The sequence below is a fragment of the Phalaenopsis equestris genome, unplaced genomic scaffold (genome assembly GCF_001263595.1).
Source record: "Phalaenopsis equestris unplaced genomic scaffold, ASM126359v1 Scaffold000251, whole genome shotgun sequence".
Classification (NCBI taxonomy): domain Eukaryota; kingdom Viridiplantae; phylum Streptophyta; class Magnoliopsida; order Asparagales; family Orchidaceae; genus Phalaenopsis; species Phalaenopsis equestris.
This window is the reverse complement of record NW_018164693.1, coordinates 2,316,414-2,334,115: the sequence shown is the minus strand read 5'-3', so window position 1 is coordinate 2,334,115 and position 17,702 is coordinate 2,316,414. Positions and strand designations below refer to the sequence as shown.

Genomic DNA, 17,702 nt, shown 5'->3' with positions numbered 1-17,702 from the left:
TAAAAAGTCCTTCCGAAGCGGGTGACGGGATTTCGATTCCGGCTGCCGACAGCTTCTTACGGGCGACCCCCAAACATTAACTTTTTCCCCCTTTAAGCGCCGACAACGAGCTATCCTAATAAGTTCACGGTAAGCTTGTTCTTGATTTGAACACAATGTCTGAGAACAATTCACTTTGTATGTTGGTTTATATGATATATATATATATATATATATATCCCTGAGAAAAAAAAACCCATGATACCAAAATTGGGTATCTAAATGGATAGAAATTACAAATTTAAAAAAAAAAAATTGAAGAACAAGTCAAACTGAGCAAAGAAAGATGGAAATTATGAGAAAATTTAATAAATTAAAGCACAAGATGAAGCCATTTCATCATGAGTTTTTGGCATTATCCTAAATATTTGCACTTGGACCTGAAATCTTGCACCATGGCTCAAAGAATGTAATTTCTCAACAAATTTTACATCCAAAATACATGACTGAACAATTGAAGACAGCCCTAATTTGCTTAATAACTCCCTTAGAAACTCTCAAGGTATTGATAGATTGAGACCCATAAGCTTAAGTTGCTCGAATCCCGAGAATGTTGGAATGCAAATTGATAATACACTGCGGTGGGTTGGAACATAAATTTTCCAATTTTTAGCAATCCACTTTATTCCCCGTAAACGCCAGTCTACATACGATGATTTCGACTCATGTATCTCCTGACTATTCAAATATTATAAAATACCAGCTAAAAAGAAGACACACGTCAGTTCTCATTACTAATCTCTATCTAGTGAAACAAAAACTAAACTCAATATTGCTTCTGTTGGTTATGATAAAGATTATTTCATTTAAACTAGCACTACTAAATTGGAGCAATGAATCACCACGAACTCATCATGAAACAACTCATCTATGCATTATTGGAGTTTTCTTATAGAATTTGCTTGATTGGGCCATGCCATGGTGTATAAAAATCCAACAATCAGTTGGACAATTATCACTGTTATGTTTGAAAATCTTCTTTCTTTCTTTTGCTGTTTATAGACACATCCCTAGTCTCTAAAAAAATTGTTGCGAAATGTTGTTTCAGCTTCTGAAATTTGGGGACTCTTAGGCCTTCGTCTTTCAGATGACCGCATCTTGCCTTTTGATTATAACTCCTACTCCAGTCAATTGCTGGTAGGGAGGCTTTTTGACATATTTCTACAGGCCTACTGTTTCAAGGAATTGATAGAAAATCAGCTCTCTTTTTCTGAGTTCAGGAACACGCAAATGCTCTGATAGCCTTATTTGATGGTCTTAAGATAGATCCCATACTTTCATCCATACAGAAGTTTACTGCAGCAGCCAAAGCAGCTCAGGATGAAGCCAAGGTTAGATATCCTTATGAATTATAATTATACTCCATTTATAGCTCCCATACAGAAGTTTGGCATCAATTTTATTTTTTATTTTTAAAAATATATTTGTTTAGTTTATTTTTTTGTTTGTTTCTATTTTAGAATTTTAAAAATGAATCTTCTTGTTCTTAAAACATTTAAAATAATTTTATGTGTTTTTGAGTTTTTCTTAAAAGAGCCGTTACAATCTTTCAAATCAAAACAATAAGCAAAACAATATAAAAATGGAAAACGGAAAACTAAAATCTAAAGTGATCCCAAATGACCTCACACTTTAGCTATTTTGTGTCTTGGCATACATACAATATGATACATTTGGCAACCTAATCCTAATGTCCCCATTATTTGTATGTGAAATTTACATAAAACACCACCCAATTCTTATGTATTTACATATTTAACTCCTATTCTTTGATTTTTACATTTATACCGCCCAAGCCTTTTATATCACACAAAAAACATCACTTTTTTAACTCTTAAAAAATGAAAAACACTTTTTCATGCATACTTTGGATGAGATATATGTAAAAAAGTGAAGTTTAGGTGTTAGATATGGTAAATACATAAAAATTGAGTGGTATGTATATAAATGCATGCAACCTTCTTTTTTCTCAAACTCATTTAATGTGGTTTTAAGGCCAATACGATTGTTTCCACTTGTTTTACTGGATTGACCTGCAGATGTTTAAAGTGCAAGGTTTAGCAGAAGACGACACTTCTTCTCTAAGGCTGCGGGCTTTTAACGACAGGCTAATGCTCACAGAGAGGGCTTTCTTGGACCCAGAAGGCCTCAGAGGTCGGCCATGGTTTAGACATCTGGTTAGCATTTACATACATACCACCCAATTTTTATATTTTTACATATCTAACACCAAAACTTACTTTTTTTACATTTATACCATTTTAGCTGCTGCTGTTGATTTTGCAGCTATATTCTCCTCCTAAGGATGGTGCAAGTAAGCTTTCTTTCTTTCCCGGGATAGCCGATGCAATATCTGATTCTATGAAGAGCTCGACGAAGGGCGAGATGACGACGATAGAGCATGAAATATGGAGGGTTGCTCGAGCCATTCGGAGGGCTGCAGACGTTCTTCAAGGCGAACTCACTTGATCCAATCATGAAAGTAAGCAGCCACCTAAACATCAGTTTTTTTGTCTTATGGTTGAGCTGAAATGTGTGCATAATAGATTGTGTATAGAGTTAACATGACAAATTGTTTGAGTTGCTTTCTTCAAACATTTATCTATTCTGCTGCCTGATATTATGAACCTTTTATTATCACATATATCTTAGTACTTGAAGTGTAGTATTACATTTTTTTTCAAGCTTATTAATTTTATTTATTGAAATATTTAGTTCTTATTTGGGGATCACTTTTTTTTGTTATTATTATTATTTTTTGTTTTTACGTTGATTTTAAAAATATGTTTGATTAGCATTTTTTTTTTTTGTATGTTTTTATTTGCTGTTTTAAAAAATAAATTTAGCTTATTTTTAAAATAATGAAAATATCTAAAAGTTATTTTGAGTATTTATAAAAAACAACTAAATATGTTTTATTTCAAGTAAAAATATAAATAAAATAAAATAAAAATAAAAGTCGAGTGATCTCAAATGGACCCGTTTGTATAATTCAAAATAGGGGTGTTAAATTAGGTTTGCGAGTCTGGTTAGGTTGCCATCCCAAATATTAGGTAAGACAAATTTCAATCCGAACATGACCCATCTTTAACCTGTCACTCTGAACACGACCTGTAAATAAGATTTAACATAAGGAATAACAGCTATTTAGGTCAAATTTCGGTTAATTTTGAGTCAGTGGTTGGTGAGTCAATTTTGGATCATTTTTGCGTTGGCCGGTCAACTCAAACCCGATCCAGAAAATGAGAAGGGCTAAGATTTTTAATATGAACTAGAGACGAAAATTATTCGAGCTAACCTGAACCTGAATTTTCAAGTCGGTTCGGGCTGAGTTGACTTGGGTCAAATTTGTACACCCTTAATTCAAAATTTTCATCACGTCAAAATATACCTCATTTGAACTTCGAAAAAGTAAAATATATCTTTCAATCCATATATAGATATATGTATGTATGTATGTATGTATGTATGTATGTATGTATGTATGTATGTATGTATGTATGTATGTATGTATGTATGTATGTATGTATGTATGATATGCATACTGTAGAGCCTGATTTGTTGTCCTAGTTCAAGAACTGCAATAGTTATTACACGCATGAAGACAATGAAGCTTAATTAAAGCCTTGCTTTCTTACTAAAAGCTTTGTTTGAGATGAATTGTAGATAGGGGTGTAAACGAACCGAACACGAACGAACAGAGCTTGTGTTCGTGTTCGGTTCGTTTCGGTTCGTTTGAAATTTAGTTTGTTTGAAATAATTTCGTGTTTGAAATTGTTCGTGAAGTCATTGTTCGTGTTCGTTTCTTAACGAATTACCTGAACACAAGCTGTTGGCGAACGACGAGCCAGCTTGACATTCCTAATATTAATATATATAAATAATATCTTATATTAATTATATAACTTATATTATATAAATATATAATATATATTACTAATATAGTATATTAATATATTATTTTTATTAATTTATTATATATTATAATTTATAAAATTTAATTTTTTAAAATATCATAATTTTTTTTATATATAATCATTTTAAATTATTTAATATTTTGAACAATAATGACTCGAACACGAACTAACAAATCATTGTTCGTGTTTGATCCATTTAATTAATCGAACGAAAAAAATTTATTCACGTTCGTCTTGTTAATTTATCGAACGAATCGAACACGAACTTATTGACGATCCGAACTGTTCACGAACAACGAGCTTTTTTGACAACCCTAATTGTAGAAGTCACTTAACGACACTAAACAAATTGAGAGAAAATAGAATAAAAATAATCATAAATTATAAAAGAAAATTAAATAAATTTAATATTTATAATTAATCTTACAAAAAACACATAGACCTATATATAAAATTTTTAGTAAAGTGTTAAAATAGGAGGTGATTATTTACATGAGGTTTTTTTAGCCCTAGAGTTTATAAAAGTGTTAATAAAATTTCTAATTATTTTAAAATTGAGTTTTAATAGTTCTTCATGAAGATTCTTTTAGCCTCAATTTAAATAATCAGATGACTATTTCAGCTCTAATTTAATGAATTTTTGGAGTATTTTGATACTTTTTAAAACTCTAAAATTAAGACGGCACAATAAATTTTTGAGGACTACTTTGATATTTTACTCTATAAATTCTTAGCTTGATTTAAAGTCAAGATCTCTCAAATCATATTAGGGGGAGGCTATATCTTTTATACCAGTGATTATAAAGCTAATGGGAAATACTTTTTTAGTAATTGATGTGAGAATAATATATATATATATATATATATTAAAATAGGATTAACTTTTTTATAATTATCAAACTTAACAAAATTTTATTGTAAGAAATAGCTCCCATTATATCAATTTCTAAAAACAATAAAAAAATTGTTACTCAAATACAATCATAACAATCACACGATTATAATTTAAAATGTTAAAGCATAAAAAAAATATTATGTCTGATAAATTTCGGACACAAAGGATGATGCACTGCACTCTATGATTTGAAAAATTATTTCATACGGACATCTTATGTAGAGAAACATATGATGTCCAATCTCTATCATACATCACAACAAAGATGTATGACAGTGGGTCTTATTTTGAATTTTTTTTAAATAAAAATTTGATGTGATGGATAGTGGAGATCTATGATTCACATGTAAGGCTGTCAAAACGGATCGTTGTTCGCGAACAGCTCGTGTTCGGCTCGTTAAGAAGCTCTTGTTCGGCTCGTTAAGAAGCTTTTGTTCGGCTCGTTAATTTTATTCGATAAGTTAACGAGTTGAACACGAACACAATATTTTAGATCGAAATATAAATGGCTAGGTGCGGCTCCTTTACACCCCTATTCAAATAATCACATGTCGAGACATTTTTTTCTCTTAAATCAAGAAAATATTATGCCCTATAAATCGAACGTAAGGACGTTCAGATTTGGTTTCTATTTCGTTTGATTTCCCGCGCGGAGGAGGGGAGGAGGGAGATCAGCCCTTCCCTCAATGGATGCCGCCATCTTTTCTTTTTTCAGATCGCTCGCCGCCTTCTGCAATCACGTAGAGTCCAGCTCCAAAGCCCTCTCCGATTCCGTTCAGAGGAGTCCGATTCCGCTTGGTAACTCTCTCGATTTCATCATCGATTTTCGCAATGAAACCCTAATCTTCCTTCTGAACTCGAGATCGATGATGCATCCACATTACCCTACTCTGCTGTATAGATTCGGCGGCTGCCGCTTTCTTGCAGTCACTGGAGCATCGAATGTCTACTACAATTAGCGATCTTAGTCTGCTAAACTCCATGGCGTTCGACACAGTCTCCTTTGAGGAGTTGCTCGGTTACTGCAATGAGGTGTACAAGGCGAATGAGAAGCACATTTCTGAAGTTGAGGATATTATGAGGAGCTTTGGATATGTTCCTGGTACTTTGGATTGGATTCTGGGGTGAATACTTTTTGGCTCTTTTTATTGTTTTTTAATGTTGGGATTGTTTTCAGATACTGGACCGGAGAACGAAGAATTTGAGGAGTTTGGTGCGGATGTGAGGCTTTCCGATATAAGCAAGGGCTTTGATGGAGTGGGTTCTGCTATGAAGACGCCTTCACTCGAGGATGAACTGTATCCTTCCATTTTTTTTATGTCCCCAATTCTTTTTGAGGCGGTATTCAGTTCCTGCATTCTTTTTTAAGCGGGTGCTTTTTTATGATTATTATTTCAAAATGATATGTTAGATTTTAGGTGCATTACATATCTAGCACAGGGAATAACAGTGTTGTCTCTTCCATAATTTTAAAATTTCGTTCCTTGTACCGCAAAGCAAAATTTTCGTGATCTGTGTATTCTGATATTTTTTGAAATTCGGACTTGATTTATTCTGCATCATTATCATTATTATTATTGTTTCCTCTCAAAACTTCGGAAGATATAATGATTCCATTTCTTTGAAAAATTTTGGGCTTTCAGAAGCAAGTCTTGCTGCTTTAGCTTCTAAAGGTTTAGTAACTTTCTCTTATTGGTTTTAAGATGGTGGTTTTTGTTTGTGATTCTTTAAAAGCCTACTTTTGAACTTACACTGGTTTATTACTTTTGCAAATTATTCATTTTCGTTGAAGATAACAAGCAATAATTTGTGGCTTGATGACATTGCAACTTGGTTTCTAGTATCAAAATTTGGGTTTTCTGCACAATCAACCCACAAGAACAGATCCTTTCCACCTAGTTTCGTAATTGTACTCAAATCACTAGGACAAGGCAGGTGTCTTGCTTAATTAGAGAAATGAATTCTACAACAACAACAACAACAACAACAACAACAACAACAACAACAACAACAACAACAACAACAACAACAACAACAACAACAACAACAACAACAACTAAGCCTTAATCCCACTACGTGGGGTCGGCTACATGAATCCTTTTTTTTTCCATGGCGTCCTATTTAGTGTCATATTTTCATTTAGTTCTAGTAAATTAAGATTATTTTTTATACAATAAGCCCAAGTTTTCCTAGGTCTGCCTCTGCCTTTCTTAACACAAGTCGAATCTAAAATATCTACTCTCCAAATCGGATCATCAGATGGTCGACGTTTAATGTGACCAAACCATCTAAGACGACTTTCTCTAATTTTGTCCGTCACAGGAGCTACACTAATCCTATCTCGGATATGTTCATTTCACATTTTGTCTCTAAGTGTAAAGCCACTCATCCACCTAATCATTCTCATCTTGGCAACACTTAACTTATTATTATGCTTCTATTTTAAAGGCCAACATTCAGCGCCATAGAGCATTGTAGGTCTCACCACCGTCTTATAAAATTTTCCTTTCAGTCTAAGCGGTACTTTTCTATCACACAAAAGGCCCAAAGCATTCCTCCACTTCAACCAACCAACTTGGATTCTACTATTAATATCCCCATCTATATCACCATTGCTTTGAACAATAGACCCAAAGTATCTAAATCATTCATTTCTCTCGTTTTATCCACGAGAAGAATATCATCAGCAAAAAGCATACACCAAGGTACATCCTCTTGTAGATGTCCAGTAAGACCATCCATAACTAAAGCAAAATGATATGGGCTTAAAGCCGATCTCTGATGTAATCCAACAGAAATAGGAAATTATTTGGTCAATCCTCCTTCAGTTTGAACACAAGTAACAACTCTAGTATTCATATCTTTAATGAATATAAGTCATATCAACACCTTTCTTCTCAAGAACTCTCCAAAGGATATCTTTTTGAACCTTATCGTAAGCTTTTTCTAAATCAATAAAAATCAAATGTAGATTCTCCTTATTATCTCTGAACTTCTCCATCAAACCTCTCAATTAATATATATTTTCCATAGTAGACCTGCCCGGCATAAATCCAAATTGATTATGAGAAATCTTTGTACCGCGTCTTAACCTATGTTCAATTACTCTCTCCCATAACTTTAAAGTATGACACATCAACTTAATTTCTCTATAATTTGCAAAATCTTGTGCATCCCCTTTATTCTTAAAAATGGGGACCAAAATACTCTTCCTCCACTCATCAGACATCTTTTAGTTTTTAAAATAATATTAAAGAGTTTAGTAAGCCAAGAAACTCCCAAATCTCCTAAATATTTCCACACTTCAATTGGGATATCAGCATGTCCTACAGACTTTCCACCCTTGGTTTTCTTTAAAGCCTCCTCAATTTCTTTTTTACTAATGTTACGGTAAAAATGAAACGTTTTATTATTTTTCATGATATTAAGATCACCAAGGTCGATCGTATTTTCAGAAATTTCATTAAAAAGTTTATCAAAATAACTCACTCAGCTATGTTGAATATCTTTTTCTAAGAAAAGTACATTTTGATTTTCATCTTTAATATACTTTACTTGAGTTAAATTTTTACTTTTCTTTTTTGTTTGTTTGGCCAGTTCATACAGAGAAATGAATTCTAATACTGTAAAAATCATGACGCAGTAGTTCTCATGGTGAAAACTTTACAGTGATGGATGGCGAAAAAAACATCAACTGTTAAAAAAATAAGTAGATGTGTAATCAGAAACAATGGAAGATAAAATGTGTGAAACGGCCAAAAGTCCTATTTTGAGAAGTATGAATCTGAGCCGGTAAAAAGAGATGGAGGGTTGAAATTTATTATGAAGGATGATGCATGATGGTTCAGGTTTTTGAATCCAACTAGAATGATGCAATGTTTGTAGATCATCCAAGAGGAACTTAGGATTCACAATTCAAACTAAAGAAGTCACATCTTACTTTTCTTAAATGCAAACAATGAATACGAGAATTAAAACTCAAATGGTAATATAATGATTGAATAAATTTTGAAGAAATTAGTGAAAATATAGAACAATGTAAATTCAACTATTAGTTCTAGCTGAATCACTACAATAAAATTGCCAACTGTGTCATATTTGAATAAAATCAGGAACATTAGATAGTCAATGACAAAACATTGAAAATTTCAGCTTCAAATTTTTTATCTATCAAAGTTCCCAAATTTTTGCTCTGGGTGGGCTGGTTCTAAGCCAACATAATCAATCTTTCTCTACAGAATACTAAGTAGTCCGTGGATTTTTGGCTAACTTTTATCCCGCTATAAGCCATTTGAATCATCCAGGAGCTACTGATTGGGTCAACTTTAGCATTAGTTAGAATAGAATAATTTTGTTAAACATATTTGGCATCCGAATTAGCTATTATAGGAGCACAATGATAGTAAAATTTTGTGGGTGACAAGTGAACCCCTTAGTGGGTGACTAGTCTATTCACCTTGCATGGTGGTAATAATGTGCAATTCATGTTCATAATGAGTGATTAGAGCCATTTCTTTTTTGTGGGATTTACATACATACACAATTCTTATATATTTACATATCTCACTCGTAAACTTAGATTTTTATATTTTTAACACGTTGTAGTCCAAGACCTACGCATAAAAAGACGTATTTTAATTTTAAGAAGTTAGTAATAGTGATATTTGTTATGTAATATTAAAGATTTGAGTGCTATACTTGTGAATATGGAAGTTTAAGTGTTAGATATGCAAATGCATAAGAATTGTATTGTGTGTATGAAAATGCCCCTTCTTTTTTTCATTAATAATCACCCACCATTTGGGTGAATACACACATACACATAATACAACACAAACAACAACAAGCCTTTATCCCATTAAGTGGGGTCGGTTACATGAATCTTTTTTCTCTATCGTGTCCTGTTTAGTGTCATATTTTTATTTAATCCTAATAAATTAAGATAAACTTTTATATAACATGCTCAAGTTTTTTTAGGCCCACGTTTACTTTTCTTAACACAAGTCAAATCGAAAACATCTACTCTTTAACTCTTGCTAATCCGGTATGTCATTGGAGCTACTCTAACGCTTTTATGGATATATTCATTTTGCATTTTCTCTCTAAGTGTAAGCCACTATACCCTTAAGAATTCTCATGTCGGCAACACTTAATTTTATGCCTCTCTTTTATGGCCAACATTCCGTGCCATAAAGCATTGCATGTCTCACCACCATCTAATTAAAATTTTCTTTTAGTTAAGTGCTACTTTTCTATCACACAATAGACCCAATTCATTCCTCCAATTCAACCATTTAACTTGAATTCTACTAATAACATTTCCATCTATATCACCATCACTTTGAACAATAGACTCGAGATATCTAACACGTTCACTCTTTTTAATGACTTCATCACCAGTTGTTAGAACCCTGTCACCAGATCTACTACTAAAATTACATTTTATGTATTCAATTTTATGATCAACTCAAACGAAAGCTTGTAGATTCTAAAGTTGACATCCACAAATCAATATTTTTCTAAACCCTCTCTCTAGTCTTATCCATGATAAGGATATCATCAACACAAAAAAATACAATAAGGGACATCCTCATGTAAATGTCCAGTAAGAACATCCATAACTAAATCAAAAAGATATGGGCTTAAAAGCAATACATGATGCAATCCAATTGAAATAGGAAAATACTTGGTCAATCCTTATTGAGTTCGAATACAAGTAACAACTCTAGTATACATATCTTTAATGAATTGAATATAAGAATATCAAATTCATTCTTTTCTAGAACTCTCCAAAAGTACTTCTCTTGAAATTTTATCATAAGCTTTTTCTAAATCAATAAATTCTATTTAGATCTTCCTTACTCTCTGTGTAATTTTTCATGAAATATCTCAATAAATATATAACTTCTTAGCAGGCTTGCCTGTGCACACACACACACATAGATCTCAATAAATTTTTATGATATTTATTTTTGTCAAGATCAGGGTTGTTTGAATTATTTCGACGAGTCATAGATGATGGTGCTGTTCATTCATTGAAATGAATATTCCATCAACAAATTTTAGATGGGTACAGAATACCCATAACGTTTAAAAATTGCATATCAGCTGTAATTAAAATATTGTATCCGAATTTTAAATATATAATAACTATTATTGAATGGTATTTAATTAATATATTATAACTATTATTGAATGGTATTTAATTTTTTCAAATATTGAGTCATGCTTTCTCCTGAAAATCTTTTTTTTTTTTAGTAATGAAACCGTAACTGAATTCAGCTAAAATGATTTTAAGGAGGTGACCGTGGTTGAAAATGTGATGTAAAAAAAAAAGAATTCTTTGTATTGGAAAGTGTTACCTCTCTCCGTCCTTTGATGCGAATATAGATCCTTTTAGTTGTGAAAATCCTTTTGCTGTATTTTTTTCAGGGATGTTTACATCACACCACTCAGTTCCTATGTATTTATTACATATCTAATACCTGACTTCAATTTTTACATACAAATCACCTTGCCAATGCATGAAAAGATATATTTTACATTTTTTAAAATTAAAATAAGAGTATGTTCTATGTGATTTAAAAGATTTTGGTAGTATAAATGTGAAAAAAACGAAGTTTAGGTGTTATATATCTAAATATACAACAATGGGTAGTTTATGTAAATGCCCTTTTTGGGTTAATGCTGATGTTTAGCTTCTCTTCCCATTTGATTGTCATGTCTTAAAATCAATTCGATTCTACAATAATACTTAATCATTCTTTGCTATGCATTGCAGACAACGAATTTTCTGCAAGCATATAAATGACGTAATGGGAAATAACTAGGTTAAGTTTAATTTTTGGGATAACTGCATAGAAACTATTCAAAAAAATGATATTTACAAATTAACCACTCAGGTGATTTTTTTGAACTACCGAATTGTTGTAGTTATGCATGCCACAATCAAACTATTGAGAATTTGATAAAATGAAAAACATGGGTTGGGGTTTTATCATGAGTTTTGATATTTGAGTGGGAATTTGAAAAATGGATGAAAGAGGGTGGTTGATTTGTAAATACCAAGTTTTGGTTGGTCTGTATGTTATTGCACCTTAATTTTTATATCCCTTCCTTTTGATTGTATTTTTATGCCTTTTTCTGTCTAATTTTTTATTTGTTTTATTTTGTTATGCTGATTTTCAACTAAGTCAAAATTTATTATTTAATAAATTCACGGCAGATTCTTTGGATTCATCAGGTATGTAATTAGTCCCTGAATTGACTAAATGTTCAAATTCGTCTCATTCTATTAGATAAACTCTTAATGCTTGTTTTCTAGAAAATATGATTCTAACAGGAGGAGCTTCCATGAAAGCTGAAATAATGATTTCAGAAGATGATTATGATAAACTTCCCGCGATTATGAAAAAACTATCTTCATGGGAGGTATGAAAGATATATTATCTTTTAGGGATAATTACATACAGATCACTCAAAATATTGATATTTACAAATTAACCATCGAGGTGAGTTTTTTGAATTATTGAAATGATGTATTTATGTTTGTCACGGTCAAACTATTGAGATTGTGATAAACATGAAAAATATGGGGTAGGATTTTCCTCTAAATTTTGACATTTGAGCGAGTATTTGAAAAATGGGTGAAAGAGGGTGTTTGACTTGTAATTAACCAGGCTCGGTGGTCTGTAGGCGGTGAGGTTGATTTATTATTGCAACCAGAAATCAGATGCACAATAAAAATACATAAAAAGTCGTACTTTTACCGATTACAAAAAAAAAAAAAAGGTAGATATTCTTGGAATCAGCCGCTGAATATAAGAAACTCTGGGATTGTGGCAATTAGTAGCTTTCCGGATTGCATCCGTATGTTTTCTTAAGTTAGAACTTGCCAAATCTTATGGTTTAATCCGTTGGAGTTTGAATTGTAGCAAGGCATATGGCATATTTTTACTTTGAAAGTTAGGGAAATTTACATCAATGCCACCTAATTCTTCTATTTTACATATCTAACGCCTAAACTTTCTTATTTACGTCTATGACACTTTGGTGTGATATGCATGAAAATGATTATCTAACTTTTGTAAAGTAGGTGTGATGTGTGCTAGACAATTCGCGGCAGTAGAGTGACAGATTATCGTCTTAGTATAGTATGAAGATTGAACACACACTCATAAAAGACAACACAACTAATAATGACACCAGAAGTTCTTACGTGGAAAATCGAAAAGGGAAAAACCACGTGGATTGAGCCAGCTGAAGTATTCCACTATAAAAATATGATTAAAGTTGCAACTACTTGTCCTATAGGCGGGAAAAAGTTACTAGGTTTCTAAAGTTACGTCAACAGGCGGCGACCGATACTGATTGGAGACATCCAGTTGGTGGTGGTCGACGGTGTTTGACGGTAATTGAAGGCGGCCGACAATGGTCGATGGAGATTGCCGGTGGTCGACGACGTCGGTGGTGATTGACAGTGGTCGACAGTGGCATGAATGCTCGACTGCGTTTGACGATGGTCAACAACAGTCGGCGGGAGTAGTGTTGAATTTCAATTTCTTCTCAAAGCTTCAGGTTCTTTTTTAAGCCTCAAACTCTTCTCTTCCCCAAATGAGAGGGGTGAGACTCTATTTATAGAGTTTTGAGTGCAATTAATATTGGAATATGAATCACTTTGATTAGATGACTTTGATGCATTCTCTCGATCGGACGACATTTGATGAATGTTTGAGTGTCTTAATGATATTAGAATTGTGTAATCTTGAACTCGTTGGATTTTTCCTATCAAGACACTCGACTTGACTATAATTTCTTCAGAATTGACATTTGTTTGACATTTCAAATATGTTCAGAAAACTTTCAAAAACAGTTTAATGGTTTGATTTGGGCTTCATTTGGTTTGGATTGAACTAATTTTAGTAACATTGGGTTATTCTTGTCGAGCCGGTCAGTTTGACTGTAAGTTTGTTGAAATCAGAGTTCTAGACGACTTTTTTATCGAAGTTTCAATATTTCTTATTAAAAAAATCGCCTCAAGATCCGTGTTGTGCTTGAAATTCGTACTAAAAGAAAAAGATTTGTTGGATGTGTATCAGTTGCCCCATATTTTTGGGTAGACCCGACCCGGTTCTTGAAAATATCAAGACCTAGAGCACTTTATATTTTTATCTTGCATATATATATATACATATTATCACTGTTTAACATCAACACAAGAATAAAATGCATACATGTTTAATCAGAGAACTTAGCTCAGCTCGGTTGGTGCTCTCTTCCTCCTTGCGCAGGGACACATGTTCAAATTTCTTATTAAGCATGAAAAATATTATTTTTGCGGGACCACGATAAGGGCTAATGGGCAGGCAACAACAATGCAACTGTGGTTAGGGCTGTCAAAACAGCTCGTGTTCGACTCGTTCGCTAAGTTAACAAGCCGAACACAAACAACACAAAGTTCGTTCGTGTTCGTTTGTTCGTTCGTGTTCGTCTCGTTTTGGCTCGAAATAGTACTAATCAATTATATATATATCTTTGATGAGTAGTATTTTTTAAAAATTTAATTGACTACAAGGTTAAAAATATTAATGAAGAAAATAGAATAAAAATTATTAAATTCGATTTAAATGATGTTTTAAATCTTGTCCCAATTTTTAACATCTTATGACTACGTGATTATGGTTGTTAAAATGACTCTTTGTTCGTGAACGGCTCGTGTTCGACTAGCTAAGACGAGCTCGAAATATAAACGAGCCGAGCACGAACACACTTTTCGAGCTCGAAATATAAACGAGCCGAGCACGAACACACTTTTCGAGCTCGAAATATAAACGAGCCGAGCACGAACACACTTTTCGAGCTCGAAATATAAACGAGCCGAACACGAGCGAGCCTCGTTTACACCCCTAACTGTGGTATGACACAGCGGGCCGCATAAATGGGAGCGGTCGGGATGCAGCTGCAGTAATTTGGAGGGTTGGAAGGCGGGCTGATGATAGCTGGACTTGCGAAGGGAATTCGGTCCGCAGGCTGCGAGATTTGAACCAGTCCAGGAGCTAAATCAATAGAATTTGAACTGACGCAAAGTTAGACCTACAGAACTTGGACCGATTACGAGATTTAGATTGGAAAAGGTGGAATTTGAGGAGATTGTTTCTTTTTTTAACAGCGGCCCCTTTTTTTCCAAAAGAACAAAGTCGTCTTCGTTCTGCTACGCAGGTCGGGGAGCAATGAGATCTTTTTTCGCGTTGCAACCAAGAGGAAAATTGTTCTCACCCTTCATAGGAGGCGAGCAACATATTCTTTTGTTTTGCAACAAATAGGAAAGTTATCACGTTCTGCATAGCAGACGAGCAACAATATATTCTTTCACGTTACAGCGAAGAGGAAAGTCGTCCCTATCTTGCGAAGCATGCGTGCATGTAATCTTCTTTCACGTTGCAGCGAAGAGGAAAGACATCCCCATTTTGTGTGGTAGACAAGCATTGGAATCTTCTTTCATGTTGCGGAAATGATGATAACTGGAGAACCTCGTTTCGCTGAGAATCAAATGGACAACACTCGGAGGATGCAATGTCAATTATAACGGAGAGCGACTTAATTTTGTTTCAAAAGAAATATTACTTCTCGAAAGACATGGTGGTGAAATTGTTGTCTTGAACCAACCGAGTGTATTCTCCTCCTTCTGGGTGTATTACTCTTCATGAGGCAATCTTGACTGCCTGCCTACGATTTCCGCCTACAATGAGTTTATCGAAATCATGAAGCCATTCAGAGTTTTCATTGCTCAGGTATCTTGTCGGGTGGTGACAGTCATTATTGGATTAACTATTTTTTGAGGAATCACGGGTTGAAATTAACACCAGTAATGTCAATCACTGATGCCAGTGCGAAGCAGTGTGTTTAGAAAAAAACATTGTCCGTCTCTATGAAATCTCCGCGAAGATTATTATTGATAATGAGACTCAATTCTCTGAAAAGCACTTCACGTAATTCTGCAAGGATCTTCACACCAGTTGGTGCACACTGCCAAGGCGCATTCCCGAACCAACGGACAAACAAAGGCGTCAAATTAAATGGTGTGCAAGGGGTTGAAGACTCGTCTTGAGAAGGCTGGGGGGCAGTGGGCGAAGGAGCTCTACAACGTCTTCTGGGTCTATCGCACCACATCGTGAATTCCAATTGGGAAAACTCCATATAACTTATGTTTTAACACTGAGGCTGTCATCCCAGTTGATATCGGAGTTTCAAACCCACGAGTTAAGACTTTCGACTCTGATAACAACAAGGAAAAGCTCCAACAACATGTGGATCTGCTCTCAGAAACACGCAATGTGGTCCACGTTAGAGTCGCTACATAACGCCAAAGGGTTGCTCGTCACTTCAACTGGAGAGTCGAGCATCGACCTATCTTCATCGGTGACCTGATCTTGTGTAGTATTGAAGCCGTCAGTTGTGGTCCGCAACGCAAACAACTGTCCCATCTCTGGGAAGACCCATATATCGTCGCTGCCACAATCAAGCCTGCAACCTTCAAACTTAGAGATTCAGAAGAAAAAATCTTGACCCGAACATGTAATGTAGAGAATCCTCGCAAGTACTACCAGTAACACTACAACACGTAATCCATGTCTGTTATTACATCACTTCTTGCATACCGTGTTAATGTATGTCAAACTTCTTAAATGAATATCATTCACTTACTTTACTCTACATAAGTGATATCTCTTGAAAGTGCAATTCATGCTCTCGACTCGATAAATATATAACTTCAGTTTTATTTTAGTCAGAGCACAATTAATCCCAGGGGGATTCGATCTAAGCTCTTCTATATAGGTTAATATCGCCGAGTTTTTACTCCGATAAACAACTTTGGATAGGTTAACAGTCCTTGTTGGACTACACCTGTTCCCTTTCACACAGGTTTATAAGCGAGCAATGCTCCAACAAACAACCTTGGATGGGTTAAAAAGTCTTCAGTGGACTTCCGTTGGCTTCTCCTATACAGTTTAACAACATTAAGTAATACTCTAATGCACAACCCTAGACAAGTGAAAAGCCGCTGACGATTTATCCTCACATAAACTTTTTTAGATACTAGAATTTCTAAATGATATGTGGTATCCACTATAGCATTAAAAGAAAATATGATTCAACAATATCACAAAAATATTGAAGGGGCAAAATAACCAACAAAATCAAATAACTAAACAAGACGATCAACAAACTATTATCGTTCATACAACATTATTCTGATAAAAGCTGAAAAGAAATAGCTACATTTGTATAGTTTGTACAACATGACCAATACAAATACCCTAAAAGCGTATAAGGAAGAGTAGAGCATTACTCGACGTCAACGTTCCCCTCCACCCTCCTCCTCGTCGTTAGAGAACACCTTCAACTCACTTTCGATGTCCTCACCATCAAAATCTGAGGGAAGATCCTCTAAAGCTTGGGTGGGAGTGAGCCCCTTCACGACAATCCTAGTTCGAAGTTGCTCAGCTCGACTCCCCTTCAGGAAACCCTAGATGAATCATTCCTCGATGAACCTCAAATGAATCCTTCCAAATCCTGCAGCTCGTGGTTCGAATTACTTGCGTCGATCCAACTACCACCAGCTCAACTTCCAACCCTCAAAATTTCCGAGGTCGCGTCCCACTGGTCTGGCTCCCCACTCCCCTTTACGCGGCCTGCGGTGCTAGACATCAATTGCATTTTTGTGGCCCGCCTATTGGCTTGCATGGTGGTCCGACAAAAATAATATTTTTCATGCTTAGCTGGGGATTTAAACCCCTGATCCTGCACAAGGAGCAAAAGGAGGGCATTAACTGAACTGATATATATATATA

The 17,702-nt window shown here is 34.4% G+C and overlaps 2 protein-coding genes across 7 annotated transcripts in view; both read left to right on the top strand.

Moving 5' to 3' along the window:
* The window catches only part of LOC110024265 (probable glutamate carboxypeptidase VP8), an 18,657-nt gene extending 15,989 nt beyond the window's left edge, over positions 1-2,668 (top strand). For 2 of the 4 annotated variants that reach the window (XM_020724139.1, XM_020724140.1), the window contains 4 exons: positions 1,088-1,176; positions 1,260-1,370; positions 2,079-2,216; positions 2,326-2,668. In XM_020724139.1, coding sequence (XP_020579798.1) covers positions 1,088-1,176; positions 1,260-1,370; positions 2,079-2,216; positions 2,326-2,508 — 521 coding nt within the window. In that variant the 3' untranslated portion in view covers positions 2,509-2,668. Of the gene's footprint in view, positions 1-1,087; positions 1,177-1,239; positions 1,371-2,078; positions 2,217-2,325 lie in introns of those variants that run through there. The other 2 variants (XM_020724141.1, XM_020724142.1) reach the window with 2 other exon arrangements.
* A 2,734-nt stretch (positions 2,669-5,402) lies between these two features.
* LOC110024316 overlaps positions 5,403-17,702 on the top strand; it is a 15,636-nt gene continuing 3,336 nt past the window's right edge. The window contains exons 1-6 of one of the 3 annotated variants that reach the window (XM_020724209.1): positions 5,403-5,649; positions 5,753-5,953; positions 6,029-6,149; positions 6,454-6,524; positions 12,077-12,094; positions 12,194-12,282. In XM_020724209.1, the coding sequence (XP_020579868.1) occupies positions 5,538-5,649; positions 5,753-5,953; positions 6,029-6,149; positions 6,454-6,524; positions 12,077-12,094; positions 12,194-12,282 (612 nt within the window). In that variant the 5' untranslated portion in view covers positions 5,403-5,537. Of the gene's footprint in view, positions 5,650-5,752; positions 5,954-6,028; positions 6,150-6,453; positions 6,525-12,076; positions 12,095-12,175; positions 12,283-17,702 lie in introns of all 3 variants that reach the window. The other 2 variants (XM_020724207.1, XM_020724210.1) reach the window with 2 other exon arrangements.